The sequence below is a fragment of the Hypomesus nipponensis genome, chromosome 9, assembly GCF_054491055.1.
Source record: "Hypomesus nipponensis isolate SF chromosome 9, ASM5449105v1, whole genome shotgun sequence".
NCBI lineage: Eukaryota > Metazoa > Chordata > Actinopteri > Osmeriformes > Osmeridae > Hypomesus > Hypomesus nipponensis.
Genome location: NC_140369.1, coordinates 17,456,831 through 17,475,178, shown reverse-complemented (window position 1 = coordinate 17,475,178; position 18,348 = coordinate 17,456,831). Strand labels below are relative to the sequence as shown.

The 18,348-nt window shown below is 49.8% G+C and overlaps 1 protein-coding gene across 1 annotated transcript in view; it reads right to left on the bottom strand.

Annotated features, from left to right (window-relative positions):
* cacna2d2a (calcium channel, voltage-dependent, alpha 2/delta subunit 2a) overlaps positions 1–18,348 on the bottom strand; it is a 106,190-nt gene that overhangs the window by 29,602 nt on the left and 58,240 nt on the right. The window contains exons 5-6 of the mRNA XM_084704538.1: positions 13,070–13,114; positions 8,529–8,667 (exon numbers count right to left, since the gene is read on the bottom strand). Coding sequence (XP_084560664.1) covers positions 8,529–8,667; positions 13,070–13,114 — 184 coding nt within the window. The remainder of the gene's footprint in view (positions 1–8,528; positions 8,668–13,069; positions 13,115–18,348) is intronic.

The window sequence follows — 18,348 nt, the reverse complement described above, 5'->3', positions numbered from 1 at the left end:
GTCTCATTGTCTGTCTTTCTCTCCTCCCCTCCCGCCCCCCCGCCCTCCTCGCTCCCTCCCTACACAACTCCCTCGCCATACCTGCTTTTCTCTCGCTCTTAAACATCCTGTGAGTGCTCCCATTACCTCCTCCCCTGGCTCAACACAGAAAAAAAACCCTCCGCCCCACATTCTCTGGCTGATGCCACGGAGAAAAAGCTTTCAGTCCTACTTTAATAGCTAAGCCGGAGTCAGAAGACGAGGAACGCAATCAGAGGTTTAATGGCCGCCTGATTAAAGGAGAAACAGGACGCGGCGCTGAGCTGAGCAGAACTTCACTCCGCTTCTCTGATTTAATTACTCACCCGACCACAGCCAGATAAGACCCCGAACCGCCACGTCCAGGTTTTTCTCCCAGTCCTCGTTTTGAAATTCTCCCACAAATAAACGATCATCATCCACTTTTCCCATGATTTTCAATTACTGCTCGGAGGCACTGACGAGCTGTCAGGTTGGAGAGAGGGGGGGGGGGGGGGGGGGGGGAAGAGAGGTCCCTGACCTGCCCTCTCCTGCAGCGACCCGCACACCCCATTCACTGGAAGCCTCCCGCCGCCGACTGTTAATAATCGCTCTGTTTTTTGGTTTCAGAACAAAACGTTCCTTTGTTAAAGTGACCTCCAGTTCAAAAGTAATGGAAGTGCTCATTTTAGTTTGGCACGCAGACACAAACACACATATACACCCACACACACACACACACCCACACACACCCACACCCACACACACACACACACACACACACCCACACACACACACACACCCACACCCACACCCACACACACACACACACACACCCACACACACACACACACACACCCAACAGCACTAACCAGTGTCTAGAGGGGGGGAGCATATGAGAGCCAAACTGCTCTTGTCACCGAAGGGAAGGCCTGAACATGTTTTTTGGCTAAATTTATAGACATAAACACAACAAGAGGAATGAGGAAAAAGAGCAGAGGAGAGAGAACCTTCCAGATGTGAACAAACATCAACACCAAAGGGGAAACGGAGAGCGTGAAGGATAGAAGAGGGGAGAGAGAAAAACCCCAGTAGTGGCAGGCTGCTCTCAAATATGCAAGACCCATATGGAATATGTCTCCAATGTGAAAATAAACCGTGACCAAATTCACTCTGCAGGCCCAGGCTACTATGCACTTTATCGAATAACACAAAAAGACTGGCGATATGTCAGAACTGAGGTTCCACATGGGCTCATCACAGCGGGATTGGGGGATGAGGCAGGGGCTGGGGGATGAGGCTGGGGTTGGGGCTGGGGCTGTGGGCGAGGCTAGGGTTGGGGCTGGGTGCTGGTCTCAGGAACATCTCTTATCTGCTCAGGCAGTGGGGCTGGGATGACAGCTGTTCTGGACAGGCCAAGGGCAAGGAGACACCCTGATAGCGCTGGTAACCATTCCCTAATATGGTCGTTCTGTACGAGGGACCTATGTGATCAACAGCAGCCTGGTATAAACATCATGTCACATGAATAAACCACGGGTAGATAGTGTTCACTCCAAAATGCCCCTTGGTATACACACTGTCACTGTTACTGTCGCAAATGTACAACAGAATGTCAAATCACCACAAGGATATGTCTTTAATGGCATACTTTTGTTCCCTGCTATGCTGCTACATTGTGCCAACATGCTGTTGCTTTTTGCTCAACAGACAAGTCGAAGAGTTCTTGTGTGAATTATGCTTCCACTGCTGGAGGTCCTGGTGTCTGTGTTTGTTGTAAAAAATAAAAAAATAAACTCCACGCACACTAATGTGCAAATGTGTGTGTGTGTGCGGTGATGTAATACATTATAAACAGCATCATTGACTTTGATTAAGGGAGATGTGTGTGTTTGTGTGTAGACTTGTTTAGCTTTTCTTCGAGAATAGTAAAACTAGGAAAATTCTAACTTGTGGTGACATGTTCTTGGTCCTCACAAGTTCCTGTGCAATTTCTAGGGGGTTTTATGGGGTTAGAATTAATGTTAAAATAACAAAAAGGATTGGGTTTAGAAGTTTAGGATAGATTTAAGGTTAAGCTTAGGGTTAAGGTGAGGGTAGGGGTTAGGGAAAACCTGAAATGGAATGGGACTGAATTGAGTGCCTACCGAGTCCCCACAAGAATAGAAATGCAAATAAATCTCATTGACTTGACTTGTGTGCGTGTGTTCGTGTGTGTGTGTGTGTTGACAAGGTATAGTATACACAGCCTCATAGGTTTGGGGTCAGAGAGATCTGTCTGTGTGCGTGTGTGGTCGTCTTTGAGCCAAGGGTACTCAGACAGACAGTGGTGTGGATGCTGTTTACACCACACAGGCCAGAGGCATGCAGATTGAATCCACCTCTACTGTCAGCAGCCAGCACTGCCCCTATACACACACACACACACACACACATCTACCATTTTCAGGTTATCTCTGGAGAAAATATGAATCCATTGCAGATAAGGGAACACAAGCAAACTAATTCTCTTTGATTTATTCAGCAAGGATACACCATGACTTCTCTGGACAGTTGATAAAAATAAATATTTCCACCTGGGGGGGGGGGGGCAAGGAGGGAGGGAGGGAGGGGGGGGGGGGTCTGGTCGCTCACACAGGCGTCCAGGGGCCCGGAGCGCTGTGTGCCGGACTCATCTGTCACGTGAAACAGGTCTCTCTCTCTCTCTGATATCTTTAAAAGGTCATCCGTCAGCGCCTCTCTGCTGCTGCTTACTGCACCCTTGGCTTTGCCCCTGTATGGAACAGGACTGCACACCAAGTAGGGACACGAGTCTGAGTGGGATTTATGGAGCACCCCCTACTGCGATCATTCCTCACACAAGCCCCTCGCCTTCTCCTCGTTCTCTCTCTCTCTCCCTCACACACACACACACACACACACACACACACTCACATTATTCACGCCGAGCCCGCGCACCGACTCCCATGATGAAGAGCCATCCGAATGGATTGGCGCCTACTGCCCAGTTATGAATCCAACGCCGTTATTGTCCGAGTCCAAACGTTGATGCGCAAACGCATTGGCCTGTCATACATCACAGCCAGTGGAACACAAACAAGCTCTCCTAACAATCCCTTACTGGGTTAGGGACCTGCAGCCGTCGTGTGGTAGTGACCTTTAGGGGAGCCATAACCACGAGCATTGATCTTCTTATTAAGTTATTTATGCTCTATCTTTTCCTAGAAGAGTGGCTAAGAACTACAGTAGCTGTCACAGAGGCAGAGGAGCTGCAACACTCAATAGACTGTGACTGTAACAAGAAGATGTTCAAGAAGGTTCTCTCAACAAACGACCTTTCATGGACGGAGTGTTCCGTAGCTGGTTTTTCTTGACTGAAGCGAAAGCAGTTCTGGACATTGTTTTGTGTGTATTTTTTTTCTTCATGTAAATAATATGATCTAAAAACTCATGTCAGGAAGTTAAACTGAATGTCACTTCGATGGAGCTTGGGAGGGAAACAATAATAACAAATACATGATACGTTTCTGACCCAGTGTGACCTACGGAAAGGAAAACAAGATGTTCCATTAGAGCTTATGCCGTGCACCTCGGTAGAATGCCAAATTCACTCGGTGCCATACTCCCTCTAATTCTCTCTCCCTCCTTCTCTTTCTGCCTCTGCACACACACCGTCCTCTCTCTTCCTCTCTTTTCCTCTCTCTCCTTCCTCCCTTTCTCTCTCCAGGGAAGTCTTCTGGTCTGGCTCGACTGTAGAGAGTCCGGACCCTCAAACCTTTCATCCTTCTGATGAAACACATGCAACTGGCAGCTGCACACACATCTACAAAGACCTGCTATAAACCAACTCCGGGCCCTCCAAAACTAAATTATGCTCCTTTTTTTTTTTTTCAAGAGAATAAATCCACTAGGAGTTGAAACAAAATGTACTTTAAGCAAAGTTCACAAACCATGCTACTGGTTTCTCTTTTAAGAATGAAGGTTGAAAGTGTCTTCGTGTGAGTAAAACGTGTTCACACAGAAGTGGGAACACACAGAATGACCATACAATGCGAACTAGCAACGCAGAGCTGAGGAGCCCAAATCCAGTCACATCCTTTCCCCTTTGGAATTCTCATTTGTTTCTGTTCTATGAATATGGAATGAGAGAACAGTCAGGTCTGGCCCCTCCCCCAACGCCCCCCTTCCACCCAAAGAGTTTTTCTAATTAAGGAAGTGCAGTAAATAACAAACAAATGAAATGGAATTTGTGAGCTCGGTGTTGAGTGGAGGGCGGCGTGCTGACTGTTCTAATTAGCGTGTGGGTAAACGATAGTGCCCCTTCGTTGGGCACACACATACGCCGTAGGGGTGGGTGAGGGCCGGGAGGCTGGAAGACTGAGCCTGTCTAATCAAGAGGAACCGCGGAAATGCAGCCCTTTGTGGTCTCTCTCTCCTCTCTCTCTCTCTTCCCCTTCACTGTCAAAACACCGATTTTCAATCCCTTCTCCCCTTCACTCTCGTCCTCTCTTCGGCAAATCACTTTTGCTTCCCCTTGCACTCTTAAATCTGGCTCGATGAGGAAGGGGGTCGGAGTTGATCTCCAGCATAGCGTGAGCCAGCTGACACCGAGTACATGTCAGTGTCAGCCAGGGGATAAGCCTAAGGTGGGGGGCAAGAATACAGCCAGCACCCACTGTTAGATGACATCTTACAGAGTCAGACAAACCCAAACGCACATGGTCACTGTCCCAACCCAAAATCGATATTTCTTTTTTACTTTATGTGAATGTACCGTCCCATAAATCAATTAAAAAGCGTCCAAGATCATACCATTCAAAAGATAATGCCTTAAATGGTTGTCCCTAGAGTGAAGGACTATCCAGAGGAGTTCCCTAAACTTCCATTGATCAGTATTCCTCTCCTATTCACCGCAGCACTGAGAGTCTCTCCATCCGTGTCTTTTGTGATACCTGGGCAGTCTGCAGCATATCTCCCTCTCTTCCCAGATACCTCATTAAGCAAGCTAGAGGGATGGTCTGATACTACAGAAGCCCCACAGATATTTCTCTCTCTTTATCTCTCTCTTTATCTCTCTCGCTCTCTCTTTCAAACCTGCACTCTAGGAGTGCACATCCAACTCCCTGTCTACCTCCTGTCTGTGTCTAACACACCTGCTTCTTTGTGCACTAGGACAGGAAGGCAGACAGGCAGACAGACAGACAGACAGACAGACAGGCAGACAGACAGGCAGACAGACAGACAGGCAGACAGGCAGACAGACAGACAGACAGACAGACAGACAGACAGACAGGCAGACAGACAGGCAGACAGGCAAACAAGATGGAGAGATGGACAAACAGACACACAGACAGATGGCACGGTAAAGAAAATTGGCTGGTTCATCCTGACAGACAGAGACCATGTGGTTTGGTGGCTGGTGGTTTGGGCATTGATGTTGGGCTTGTTGCCTCTCTCCCGTTAGATGAGAGAGGGACATCCGGCTCAGAAGAGGAGGGAGGGAGGAAGGATTAATCCCTCCATTCAACGCTCCACATGCCTCACTTCACCCACTCTTTCATCTACACACACAATTAGTCACTCCTCACTATTCTATTCTAATGGAAACATCTCTCACTGAGGGTGTGCACAATAGGAACCTGACAACAGGACTTCCGCTGGAAAACAGCTCTGTGTGCCCGGGATTTCAACTTTATTATAACTTTGCAACTCATAAAAGAACATGTTTTGTTTGGCAGTATTTGAATGTTTTCTTTAAGACTTCCATTACAGTGATAACAGTGCGTTTATGCCTGCATACTGTAGACATTCATGGTGCGCATAGCTGAGTATACCATGGCTGCAGTAACTCAGAGGGAGGTGAGAATCTCAGTTCCAAGCAAGAACATTGTGAGTCAAATTGTATTCTCAGAAACAGTAGCTGACTTGTATGGGATTAAATATCGGTCTGTATTAGTTTGGCAAAAAGAAGGAACGGTTTCCAGAGACCTTCCTTGGCAATTATTCAGCAAATTCCCCCAATCCCTTCCTCTTCCTCATCTCCCCCGTAACATCCAACAGGAGAATCAACCCAGCCCCTGCCCACAGGAACAGCACCTACATCACCGCCTTAGTCCCTGTAGCATTACCTTGGTGTCCATTCTGTAATAAGCAGTCATAATTAGAAGAAAACTGTGTGAATGTTTGACCTAAGCTAATTAGAAAGTTTGCAGGCTTGGCAGCAAGAATCAGCAGTGGGATAATGAATCATAAAATGGTTCATTACTGCGCCCAGGGAACACTCTCAATCTCAATAAACGGACATGGGCCCTGGCAGACAAATCAAACCAGGACGCGTACACTGCCTCATTTAGCTGCTGAAAGGAACACAATCAAAAAAAAAGAAAAACCCTTTTGCTCTAAACGGTTTCTATTATTAAAGTGTCTCTCCTCCACCTCCTCTCCTTCCCTATCTCAGTGCCCCTCCTCCCCCCCACTCTCTCTCTCTCTTTTAGTCAATCTCCAAGTGTCAGAAAACCATGTTATTTTGGCGCGTTGTGCAAAAACAACTTGTCTCTAAAGACGCCCAGTTTATTGTATTTAGCAAATCACATTTCCAATGCTCCCTGGTTAAACTGGCCTTCCTCTTGCTCCCTTTCACCCCAACACGACGACACTGCACCCAGTGCTGCGCCAAAGTATCAGGCACCCACGGCGTTGACGCAACTATTGTTTTAAATACTTCGAATTTTTGGTCTTCTGTATTGTGTGGCAGAATAAAAGTGCAAGTCTGAGGAAATGGTGTTCAATCTATTCAATTCATAACTTATGATGATGTTTATTACTTTGACTTTTAACGTTATTTTAATTGTGCCTGAGACCTTTGCACAGTACTGTACAGTATGGTACAGCAGAGACGTGACCTCTGGCTGTGGGCCTCTGTTCTCTGGTGGCCAGCCTGTCCAGCCTCCCTGACCCAGGGCTAGCCTCTCCACCTTTCTGGTGGCCAGCCTCTACTGCAGCTTCGGGCTACGGTCTAGCACTGTGTACATTCAACAACATCTGACATCCACAGAACATATAGTGCTATGTATACACCAGGGAAGTATTACAACAACCATCTTGTTTGTAGTCCTGATAAGGTCCAAAATAAAATAATACATTGAGAATGACTGTTTATCTCTATGACACACAAACACACAATTATGCTATATTCAGTTCATAGAACAAAGTATTCATTATTGAAATAGCTTAAATGAAATTTACAATAGCATTTACTGTACTTCTGCATGTATTTGAATCTTCATCAAACTAATACAGTACTACGGAAACATACACTCACAGCCATACCGCTATGGCTTCACACATGTGCAACATACACACACAGCATTTTCATAAATATTTAGAAGCGCCTGTGGAGCACATCTCTACACGGCAGACCTTGCATAGAGAGTTGATTTGCTCAGATCAGGGGCAAACAGCACTCTGATGCTTAGACCTGTGAAAACCTCTCATCCACACAGAGTGCCATTCACCGAGTAACACGGGACAGCTTTCCAACGCCCGTCTCCAGCCGGCTCAATCAGAGAGCCTTTATCCTTCAAGTCATATCCTAGACGATGGGAGGGAATCTAGGCCAGCGCAAAATGGCCGCAGGAACAACGGGCTGGGCTGATTGCTCCATTGTGGCTAAGCCTGACCTCTGACCCCTCGCTCTGCACGAGGAGGCTCTCATTCGGACAAGATTGGTCCAGAGAGGCAGCTGGAGAGCCTCGTGATAGACAGACGTCCTCCGTACAATATCTAACGCTTCTGAGACAGAGGGAAAGGAAATTGCGGGGGGGGGGACGGGGGGGGGGGGGACGGGGGGGGTTTGTCTTTCCTCAAAGTCATATATTTGGTTTTTGGAATGGGAAGGCAACCCAGGCCGCATTCACGTCCAGGAGATGAGCGTGGGGATGGCAGAGCAGAGGGAGCGCTGATCCCCAGCAGGTACATCTGCTCACTTGTCAGGTTGAGGCTGGCTGCCACATGAGGGTGTGATGCCTGGAGGCTGAGTGGTGCCAAACCAGACTAGGCCAGACCAGCACAGACCAGGCCAGACCAGACCAGACCAGTCCAGTCCAGACTAGTCCAACCCAAACCAGTCCAGACCTGACCAAGTCAGTCCAGACCAGGCCAGACCAATCTAGACTAGGCAAGAGCAGTCCAGACTAGGCCAGGCCCGACCAGACAGGGCAGGCTTCATGAGAAGAAGCGCCCATGCCAAGACAGCTGGAGCAGGCAGCATCAGTGTACTGTGAGCCAGCTCCTGTCACATGCTATCACGTTAGAGCAGAGAACGTGCTGGCTGGATACACAAGGTCTTGTTAACACCCTCAGAGGAGGTCAAGCTGGGGGAGCCAAGGGTGTGATCCACCCACAGAGGACCCGGGCCCTGCCCTGACAGGAAGAGTCTTCTAGAAAGTCACGGAAAGCTGTCTGACGATGTTCTGCTGGTGGGCGCGTGTAGGAGGGAGGGATGCATCTGTGGAGAGGAGCCGGGTACTTACAGCCCTTGTAGATGTCTGTGGGGATCTGGACGGCACTGTAGGTGTAGTTGACCTTGTTTTTAAAGTTGGGATCGTCCACAAACTCCAGAGGCATCGAGTACGGGTTCTCCATGAGATTCTCTTCTTCTCCATCCTCTGACTGCAGAGACACACACATACACACAGTTAGTGAGTTGGGCACACGCACATATACACGTACAGGCGGACTAACAGACAAAGGGAGACACACAAACAGGGCCGTGGAGGCGTGCACAAACAAACGCTGTCAAGTTAGGATTTTGCAACCAAAACAGCAATTATGCCGCCTTTTAGTCTGTCCGCGACCGGGTTAGGTTTCTTTCTTCTCGCCGTCTTCACAGAGCACAGAGTCGAGGCGGCTGTGAGAGCAGACGCTAAACACTGGAAAATCAATTAGTGTCCAAGATGACTATCACAGACACATGAAGGGGCCACACAAATGAAAGTCGTGTGAAAGTCAAAATCGACGCCTTTTCGAAACCGCTCCTCTGGCTCCGATTAGCCGCCTATGCGTTTCTGCCCCAAAGAAACTCTCCTGAGATTGTAAGGAGAACGCAGACAGAGAACAAACGCACGGATGCTCCAAGACCTTCCATATGGCCTCTGTACACTTACGTGCTGTGCGTAATCGCCTGTTATAGTATTACTGATAACTGTATGACTCCTAGCAGTGACAAGTATGCACACATGCTGTGCATCCTGCTGGAACACCAAACTGCTCTAATAGAGCAGCGAGGGTTAATTGGAGCTGACATGATAAAAACTGTTTGTTTTTCGCAAAATTAAATCAAAGCCCCCATGTCCATTTCAGCAATTGATTGATGGCCCGGCTTTAATTGTCTATTAAAATACAATTACAGACTGTTGTTGGGAAGAGCAGGGAGATGGTGGAGCCTGTTGAATGTCAACACGCGGGAGGCCCATGTGGGCCTGCGGTATGCCACCATGCTGACCAGGGTTAGCACCCACATGAGACACCACACACAGTGAACCATGCAAAAAAAATTATCGATGATCTACTTTATACTACAATAGTAAGCTAGGATACTTTAGTAGAATCTTACCTTGACTGAATTATGGTGACTAGTACTGGACATGTAGATGGTTTTTCTTGTACTCTGTTTCCATATAAAAAAGGATTGAATAATACTGTTTGCTTTACCAATTGTAATGGGTTAGATGGGAGAGTTAACATTGAGTTAACTCTTAACATAATCCTCCGTGCTGACAATTTGCTTTGAGTAAGTTAAATGTGCTTACTTTATTAACCACGGCAAATATTATTGGCTTAGAGATAAAGAATGATCATTGGTAGTTTACATGACTGGGTTGGAGGTGCTTGGTTTACAGTAAAGGTGAGTTAGAGATGTTGATTCATCACTAACAGTGAAGCTGATTGGTTGGAGGGTTCTAATGTATCAACGGTGAGGGGGGCCAACGCCTGTATTTGTTTATCGCTCAGCCAGACTGTCATTTCTGTTGGGCGTTTTTTTTTTTTTTCAGAAGAGCCCAATCATAATTAACCAAGGCAGCTTCTAATTAGTAGCTAAATAAATCCACACAGGAAAGACTGATTGGTGCATATTCTTCAGCCATACCCAACCTGTTTTGCTCGATTCATTACCCAATTTGTTAATTTTATCTCCCCATTCTAAGGTTTAATTAAAGGTTTGAGGAGGCCAGAGAAGACATTTTGATGACTCTCTCCACCTTTACTCCTGCAGGGAAATCCAATCTATCCAGATCACTATCATCACTCCTAACCTGGACTTGTGTCTGTGTGTGTGTGTGTGTGTGTGTGTCTTTGTGTGGTCATGCTCCAATATCCAGAACCAGAACCATGATGTCAAAGTGTCAACAGTCAAAGGTGACGTGTTTTTGTGAAATAAACAAAAGTCTTCAAAAGTCTATGGCTTTTTCTATTGCCCTGTTTTATATATATTTTGGACAATACTTTAAACACGTAAACACACAAGAAAAGGAAAGATGTATCTTGTATGTCTTGTTATATCTTTGTTTTGTATTGTCCTGTACTTTATCATCACAGTTAGGTTTCCTTAACACTGGCCATTGCCAAACATTGGTAACCTTGTTTTGAAGTAGTTCATGCAAGACACAGTTCTACATAAATTATTCTTGTTAATATGTATTTATATACTGAAACTGACCAGTTGAATAAATCTACTGTGATTCTGTAAATATACAGAGACTAGGAAACAAATTATATAGATGGTTTTCAATGTAACTCAAAGCTGGGAAAAAAATAGTTCCGCTAGCTACATGTAGGTGGACGTAATCGCCATGCCTTAAAAGGTTAGTTTAGTCTACTCCACCTGTGCGTAGACATTAGACACTGGTGCAACTGGTGGCAGAGGCCCAGGGGTTCGCTCTCTCCTGGAGAGTAAATAATCATTTTCTACAGGAGGTCTTGATTTTGTTTGTTTCATTTGGTTGGATCTTGAGGAGAGATTGAGCGTGTTAACAATGGTTAGTAATACAGTAGACTGTAGAATCAATATCACGTTGTTAAACTGAAAGCACATTTCACAGTGGGAACTCTGGTTGGTAATGTGTGTGTGTGTGTGTTTGTTTGTTTGTATGTGTAGCCATGTCACTTAAGTTCCATTAAAAGCATTCACCTCACAAGATCTTTTTACCATGCATGAGAAACACAGCGCTGAATAATATCGGTAAGCAACACTTTACATTAAGTACCATGTACCTACATAGCAATACCTAAAGTAAAAGTATTGTAGCTTTTAACCTCCCACATCAACTTGTACCAGTAAACTCGAATGAAGAGCAACAGGTATTGCTATGCACTCGGACAACATATGGGAGTTCATATAACCGTACATTATGTACCCCACTGCATAAGTTCAGGAGCCAGGACATCGTGGAACCAGAACGGAGAAACTAAGGACGATCAATTCAGAGTTGAGAGAAGCATGGAGGTCACAGCATCTGGGCTTGCATGCTAATTAGACACGCTGACGACGGAGCATCTCCAACACAGTACCGGGGCCTTCCAGCACCCGCTGGCAGCAAGGGGAGGGGCTGGACAGACAAGGGGACACGAAAGGGCACACCGAGCGGGGCCAATGTGAGGGCAGTGTGTGTGTGTGTGTGTGTGTGTGTGGGGGGGGGGGTGTTCAGGGTGACAGTAAGGGTCAGACACAGGGGTGGTGAGACCAGACCAACAGGCGTCAGGTGCCGGAGGGAGAGGTGACAGTACAGGACCACATCAGAGCACTGAGAGAGAGAGAGAGAGAAGCAAGGGGGACGGGGAAGAAAAGACAGCAACAGGAGGCGAATATATACACTGTTAGACATCCTTTGACTTACCTTGACGCACCCTTTTGATCCTCACCAACCCCACCACCCCCAGCGGCCACCACAACCAGCTCCCTAACCCTCCAGTACCACACAGCAAGGGAGGTGGACGAGTAGACCAGGGGCGGTTGACCCCCAGGTGACCTCGAGGTGTTGCGCTGGGGTGGCATGGGTCAGGGGGTGTGTCGGGGGGGGGTTAAGGCCTCGGCTCGCCACGCTAATGATGAGCGATGGCCTTCAATTAGACGAGCTGACAGGCCCTAAAGCGCCGTGCCATTAATCACCGGAGTGGAGCACACACAGAGAAAATCGCACCCTGATTTATGACTCCTCTGCCTCCCTATTCCTCTTTCGATCCCCCCCCCCCCCCATACCTCTCTTCCCCACTTTCTCCCCCACCCCCTCTTCCTACCTTTTGTTCTTCGGTGATCGAGGGAATTCTCTCGTTTTTTTTCCCCCTCTCTCTGAGAGCTAATCAATCAGCTGGCTCGAGCTCCCGAGACCAGCCTGACCTCTCCCCTCCTCCCTGGGGGAGCTTGTCCTCCGGTCCCGGACTTGCGGGCCTCTTCCCAGACACCATCCCCAAACACTGCGCCCCGGCAGGGCTCTCGCTGGGTGACACCGGCGGGTGGGCCCGCCCATGGTTGGTATGGAAGTCATAAAGAAAAAATATGGCCGCTTTCTTTCTTTATGACAGGAAGAGTGAGGTCGGTGATTCTGCGTTTGGCATGGTGTTGCTGGGAGGCGCTGAGGTCGGCCGGCCCTGTGGGGGGGAAGGCGAGGGCTGAGCGGCACATGCACTGTGAGGGGTCTTCCTGCGGTCCACGGTGGAGAGTTAGCGTCGGGAGGGGGGGGGGGGTTGTCGGGGGGTTGGGCTGGATCTCGGGCAGGGCATAGTCAGGAGGACTGGCGGGGAGGAGGGGAGGGGGGAAAGGTGGGGGCAGGGGGAAGGGGAGGGGGGTACTGTCACATGCACGGGTGCTGGCCCCTGCTCTGTCACACAGACTCACCGTTCAGCCGTGTCACCCTCGGTAACCCACACAGACAGCGTGTAGCGGGGAGGTGACCAGGGGCACGACAACACCGAGGAGTGTGGGGGGGGGGGGCGGGGGCGGGGGCGGAGGGGGGGGAGGGGTCGGAGGGGGGGGGGGGGGTCGGTGGGTTTGGGGGGCAGACCGTACTGTACTCACATAGTCTGACTCCGCTTTCGAATCGTAGTACTGAATGTCTCTCTCCTGCGCAGAAAAGAAAGGAGGTGAAAGAGAAAAGACAGGTGATGAGATAAGATATAGCAGTGCCTATATCAGTCAGACTCACTGTGTGCAGCCAGAGAGTTGGGGTTATATTCCGTCACGCTGGAACAGCATGGGAATATAATCCGCATCACAGGACACTGGAGGACTGTGATGAGGACGGGTGCTGTGGGGAGAATCCGAAAGAATGTTATGTATGCATGTATGTATGTATGTCTGTCACGTGAAACCCAGTGGTGCTGTAGAATTTCAGAAATGCAGTGTCATGGCGGTGGCATGGGTGTCGATGGTAAAGAGAGATCATGGAACAGGAAAAGAAGCAGTAGCAGTAGCCAAGTCTCTCTGCTGAGAGAGCGTCGGAGTCATGGAGGAAGACACAGGAGGAAGGGAGGGCCGCTGCACTTCCTCGTTCGCCTCGGAGCGATCCAGTAGCCCCACACCCCCCTACACACACGCGCGCACGCACAGCTCCAACAGCCCTCAATCCTGCGCATCCGCAGCCCCGAGTCCGCCCCCCCATCCCCCCTGCGCCCAGCCCCCGAGGCCCACCTCCACCCCCCACTCCACCCATTCTTATCTCTCGGCGGAGCAGTCATGTGGGCGGGGCCGAGACGGCACGCCGTGTGCAGCCTCCGTGTGGCCCGCCTCGTTATCTTTGGAGAGGCCGAGGGAGGAGGCCGGGAGGAGGCCGAGGGGCGGGGACGAGGCTGACAGAGCGAGTGACTGACACCGTGACAGAGAGGCCGTGCGAGGCTGTGGATTAGTGAGGACATCCTGTCAAGGACGGCGGTGACTGTATCCCCCCTGCGGAGAGCCTCTGATCCAGCCCCTTTGGTCCTTCCCTTGCTTGTGCTGCAAACCATATAAAGTATCAATGACACACACACACACACACACACACACACACACTCGGGCTGGACCAGAACCACACACAGACCGCAAACAGACCGGCACGGACCCAACCTAGACCACCCTGAATGTCAACAGCGATTACAACTTGACCGCTGTTCCAATCCTCTGGAGGACCCAGAGAGCCCTGGGAAGTGGGGCGGAGGGGATGCGTGTGGAGGGGGCCAGGGTGTCAGAGTCCCACCGCCCCCCCCCCCCCCCCCCAGACTGAGTCAGCTAGGCTGGTGAGAAGGGTGGAGGGGAATGGGGTGGGGTGGGGGGGGCAACAGGGGGAATGGTGGGGCAGATGAGGTAGGCTTGGAGAGGACGGATGGGAAAAGGCTGAGCTTGTGGGGGAATGTAGAGAGCAGAGACAGGGGCGATGGGGGGGGGGTCGGCTGGCAGGGCTAAAAATAGCCCGTGTCTCTGCAGAGTCGGCTCCCGTGGCAGCAGCTGTGTCTCCGGTGAACGCGGAACCGCAGGACTGATCTGCACGCCGGGTCCTCTCCGTCCGCTCGGCCCGTTCTGCGGGTCCTCCTCTCCTCGGCATGTCCATCCCTTCCTTACCTCTCCTCTCCTCTCTTCGACCCCTATCTCTCCTATCCTCCTCTCTCCTTCCCCCCCCCCACACGCTCCGCTCCTCCTCCAAAACAACACCGGCGTCAGATGCAGGTCCTCTGTGCCCTTGTGCCCACTCTGACACATCAGCGTTCCCACCCCAGCCTTGGCGCTCCACCGACTTGATTTGACCAAACCCTTTGCGGAGAGGCTCGGCCTCACATAGAGGCGGATGAGCGGTAAATACGTCGACAGTGAACAACGATTCCCATTGAGATAACGTTAGCATGTGTCCATGCTAATGGACGTGTCCCTCTCTCTCTCTCTCTCTCTCTCTCTCTCTCTCTCTCTCTCTCTCTCTCTCTCTCTCTCTCTCTCTCTCTCTCTCTCTCTCTCTCTCTCTCTCTCTCTCTCTCTCTCTCTCTCTCTCTCTCTCTCTCTCTCTCTCTCTCTCTCTCTCTCTCTCTCTCTCTCTCTCTCTCTCTCTCTCTCTCTCTCTCTCTCTCTCTCTCTCTCTCTCTCTCTCTCTCTCTCTCTCTCTCTCTCTCTCTCTCTCTCTCTCTCTCTCTCTCTCTCTCTCTCTCTCTCTCTCTCTCTCTCTCTCACACGCACGCGCACGGTGGCTCCATGGAGAGGTGTCCCAGGCCAGGGTGACCCCCCCTTGGTTCCCTCTAGGCTGGACGCCATCTGGTGGGCCTGGTGTCGGCTCTCTGAGGGCTCAGGCCCAGGGTTAAACACACATCTAATAAAGCACACGGCCAGCAATTACCCTGCTCTCATCCCTCTCCCAGCCTGCCGCCCTGCTCAGCACACACACACACACACACACACACACGCATCAACACAAACACAGACGCCCATACAGACACGCAAACACACGCGAAATCGATGCAAGTGCACAAGTATATGCCGAAAACAAACGTCCATATACAGTAGACACACACACACACACACACACAGAAACTCACACAGACTCTGAGAAGTCTCCACCAACAAAAAAAGGTGATATCGGTCAATTCAATCCATCATGCTGAGTGGACCAAACCATAGGAACAGGAGACCAACACTAAGGCCAGGGGATCCTCCCCAGCCCTACCCCCCTCAATCCTCCCCCAGACCGCCCTCCTCTCACCCATGGCTTCATCTGCCTCTTCTCTCCTTCGTATCTTCAATCCCTCCCCCGCCCCCCCCCCCCCCCCCATGGCCCCGTTTTATCTTAATCTCTCCCCATCTCTCACCAGCCTCCTCTCCCAATTTCAGATTGGAACACATTCAGTGCAGCACAGGTTAGATGCACACCGTTGCCATAGAAACAGTCCTCAGTCCTCTTCCACAATGTGACTGTTTCTCCACGTGTCTGTCTGTCTATTTGTCTGTCTCTCTGTCCTGCCCTGTCTGTCTGTCTGTCTTGCCCTGCCTGTCTGTCTGTCTGTCTGTTTGTCTCTCTGTCCTGTCTGTCTGTCTGTCTGTCTGTCTGTCTTGCCCTGTCTGTCTGTCTGTCTCTCTGTCTCTCTGTCCTGCCCTGTCTGTCTGTCTTGCCCTGTCTGTCTGTCTGTATTGCCCTGTCTGTCTGTCTGTCTGTCTCTCTGTCTGTCTCTCTGTCCTGCCCTGTCTCTCTGTCCTGCCCTGTGTCTCTGTCTGTCTCTCTGTCCTGCCCTGTCTGTCCTGCCCTGTCTGTCTGTCCCGGCCACTCAATAAGGGCCTGCTGTACTGTGCATGTGCAACGTGTCGCTGTGTGTCCATGCCGCGTGCATATAGCTCTCACAAAACTGCTGCAGACACTTTGACATTTCGGTCTCAGACAAGCCCTCCATCATAGCTGGCAACAGATTACAGTCGTACCCATATCTCCTCCGGCCACCTGCTAATGACTTTATAATTATAAACACGGCTGCCGTCGCTGCACATGCTCTCACACACACACACACACACACACACATGCAGTGATATGCACAATAACAACACACAATCAAACAGAAAGTGCTCTCCAGGCCCCCGGTACTCCAGCAATCAGCGCTAGCACCAGGCTCCTAATGGAACCTGACATTATATCAAACACAATAAAGAAGTTTGACGCTGCTCTTCATTTGACCACACATGCGCCAGCACGTGCTGTCGACAGTCACTCACGCGCGCCCGCGCACACACACACGCGCATGCAGATATACACACACACGTGCCTCTGGACACACACCACTGTACCAGACAGAGGCCCCAATGGGCTTTGCTGGAGAAGAATTGCCAATGTGCAGCATGCAGGCGTATCTTCGAACTTACTCTGTGTTTTCTTATCGTAATTCCCTCCCCTCGACTCCAATCTCCCCGCTTGTCTCTCTCCATCTTTTCTTCTGTCTCTCAACGTCTCCCTCCCCGCTCCCCACATCTCTGTGTCAGATCCTGAGAAACTAAGAAGCCACAGTTCAGATAGATGGGACGGAGCTGTGCTACATGATATAGAACATTCTGGAGTCGACGCCACCGTTTCATTATTTGACGTCGACGGCACACACCGCTCGTTAAGCACGGGCACTTCATCACCAACTGATGTCGAACAAGGAAGCATTTCGGGCATTTCGTTCAATCGGGAAGACGAGACGTACAGGATATACGTTGTGTTCACGCGGAATCAAAACACACCCTCTGGAACTCATTTGTTCAGTTGGAGCGGCAGGTGGACTCAGTAGGAAGTGAGCACTGATGAGACACTGAGATGAATACCTGCTTAAATGACAGATGGAAGTGAGTCTTGAAACACTCGGAGCATTAAAAGCGACTCCAGGAGCACTCTCTCTGGCCTGCTCGCTGCCAGGTGTTCCCGTGCCAACCACAAACCATTCTCTAACTATTTCTAAACGTATGTGGCGCTGTTTGCAGACAGCATCAGACGCAGGAACGAATAACACAGCCAAATGATAACACACAAAGACCGTGATGGTTGATCTATCGGTAAGCCGTCATAGAAACACAAAGAGAGAAACGTGAATGCAATTTACCTTTCATTGAAGGTGGACCCAGTCTGACAGGGCCTTAGCGGTGGGAGTGCTGGGATTGGCTGTGGAGGTGCAGACGCACTGAACATTGTCTGGCCACAATGATGCACTGACACAGAAAGATGATGTGCTTAGACCAGGCTAATGTAACCTAATAGCTGATCTAAAATAGACTGGCATCATAAACCACGGTATAAGCAGTCACACATACGCATGACATCTTGGATCCTGTATATCGTCAGATAGAAATGACGAATGTTATTGAGTTATTCATCTGAGAATGCCTTCGATGTGCCAGCAAAATATAGCAACTATCATGTGACTCCTAATGGCTGTCAAAGATGCCTCTTTATGTTGTCAATAAAGACACATCAAAACAAAGTGTTGAACGTGTAAAAAATTGTAACATGATAGGGAGCGAGTGAGGAAAGACAGAGGGAGAGAGAGGGAGAGAGAGAATTAGAGGGAAAGTGGGTGAGAAAGAGAGAGAGAGAGAGAGAGAGAGAGAGAGAGAGAGAAGTGGGTGAGTGAGAAAGAGAGAGAGAGAGAGAGAGAGAGAGAGAGAGAGAGAGAGAGAGAGAGAGAGAGAGAGAGAGCAGGAACGGAGGGCAAGAATGAGCTCAGATAAAAGGAGCGTGCAATGGAGGCCTTGGGCGCGGCTCCACTCATTTGCATGCGCGGCATCTCTGGACGTTTTAAGCGATTAGAGGGTTGCTGGGACCATGGCGTCCGCACATAGCTCCATGCAGATGTTCATTTGTATGCCAATAAACAAATGTG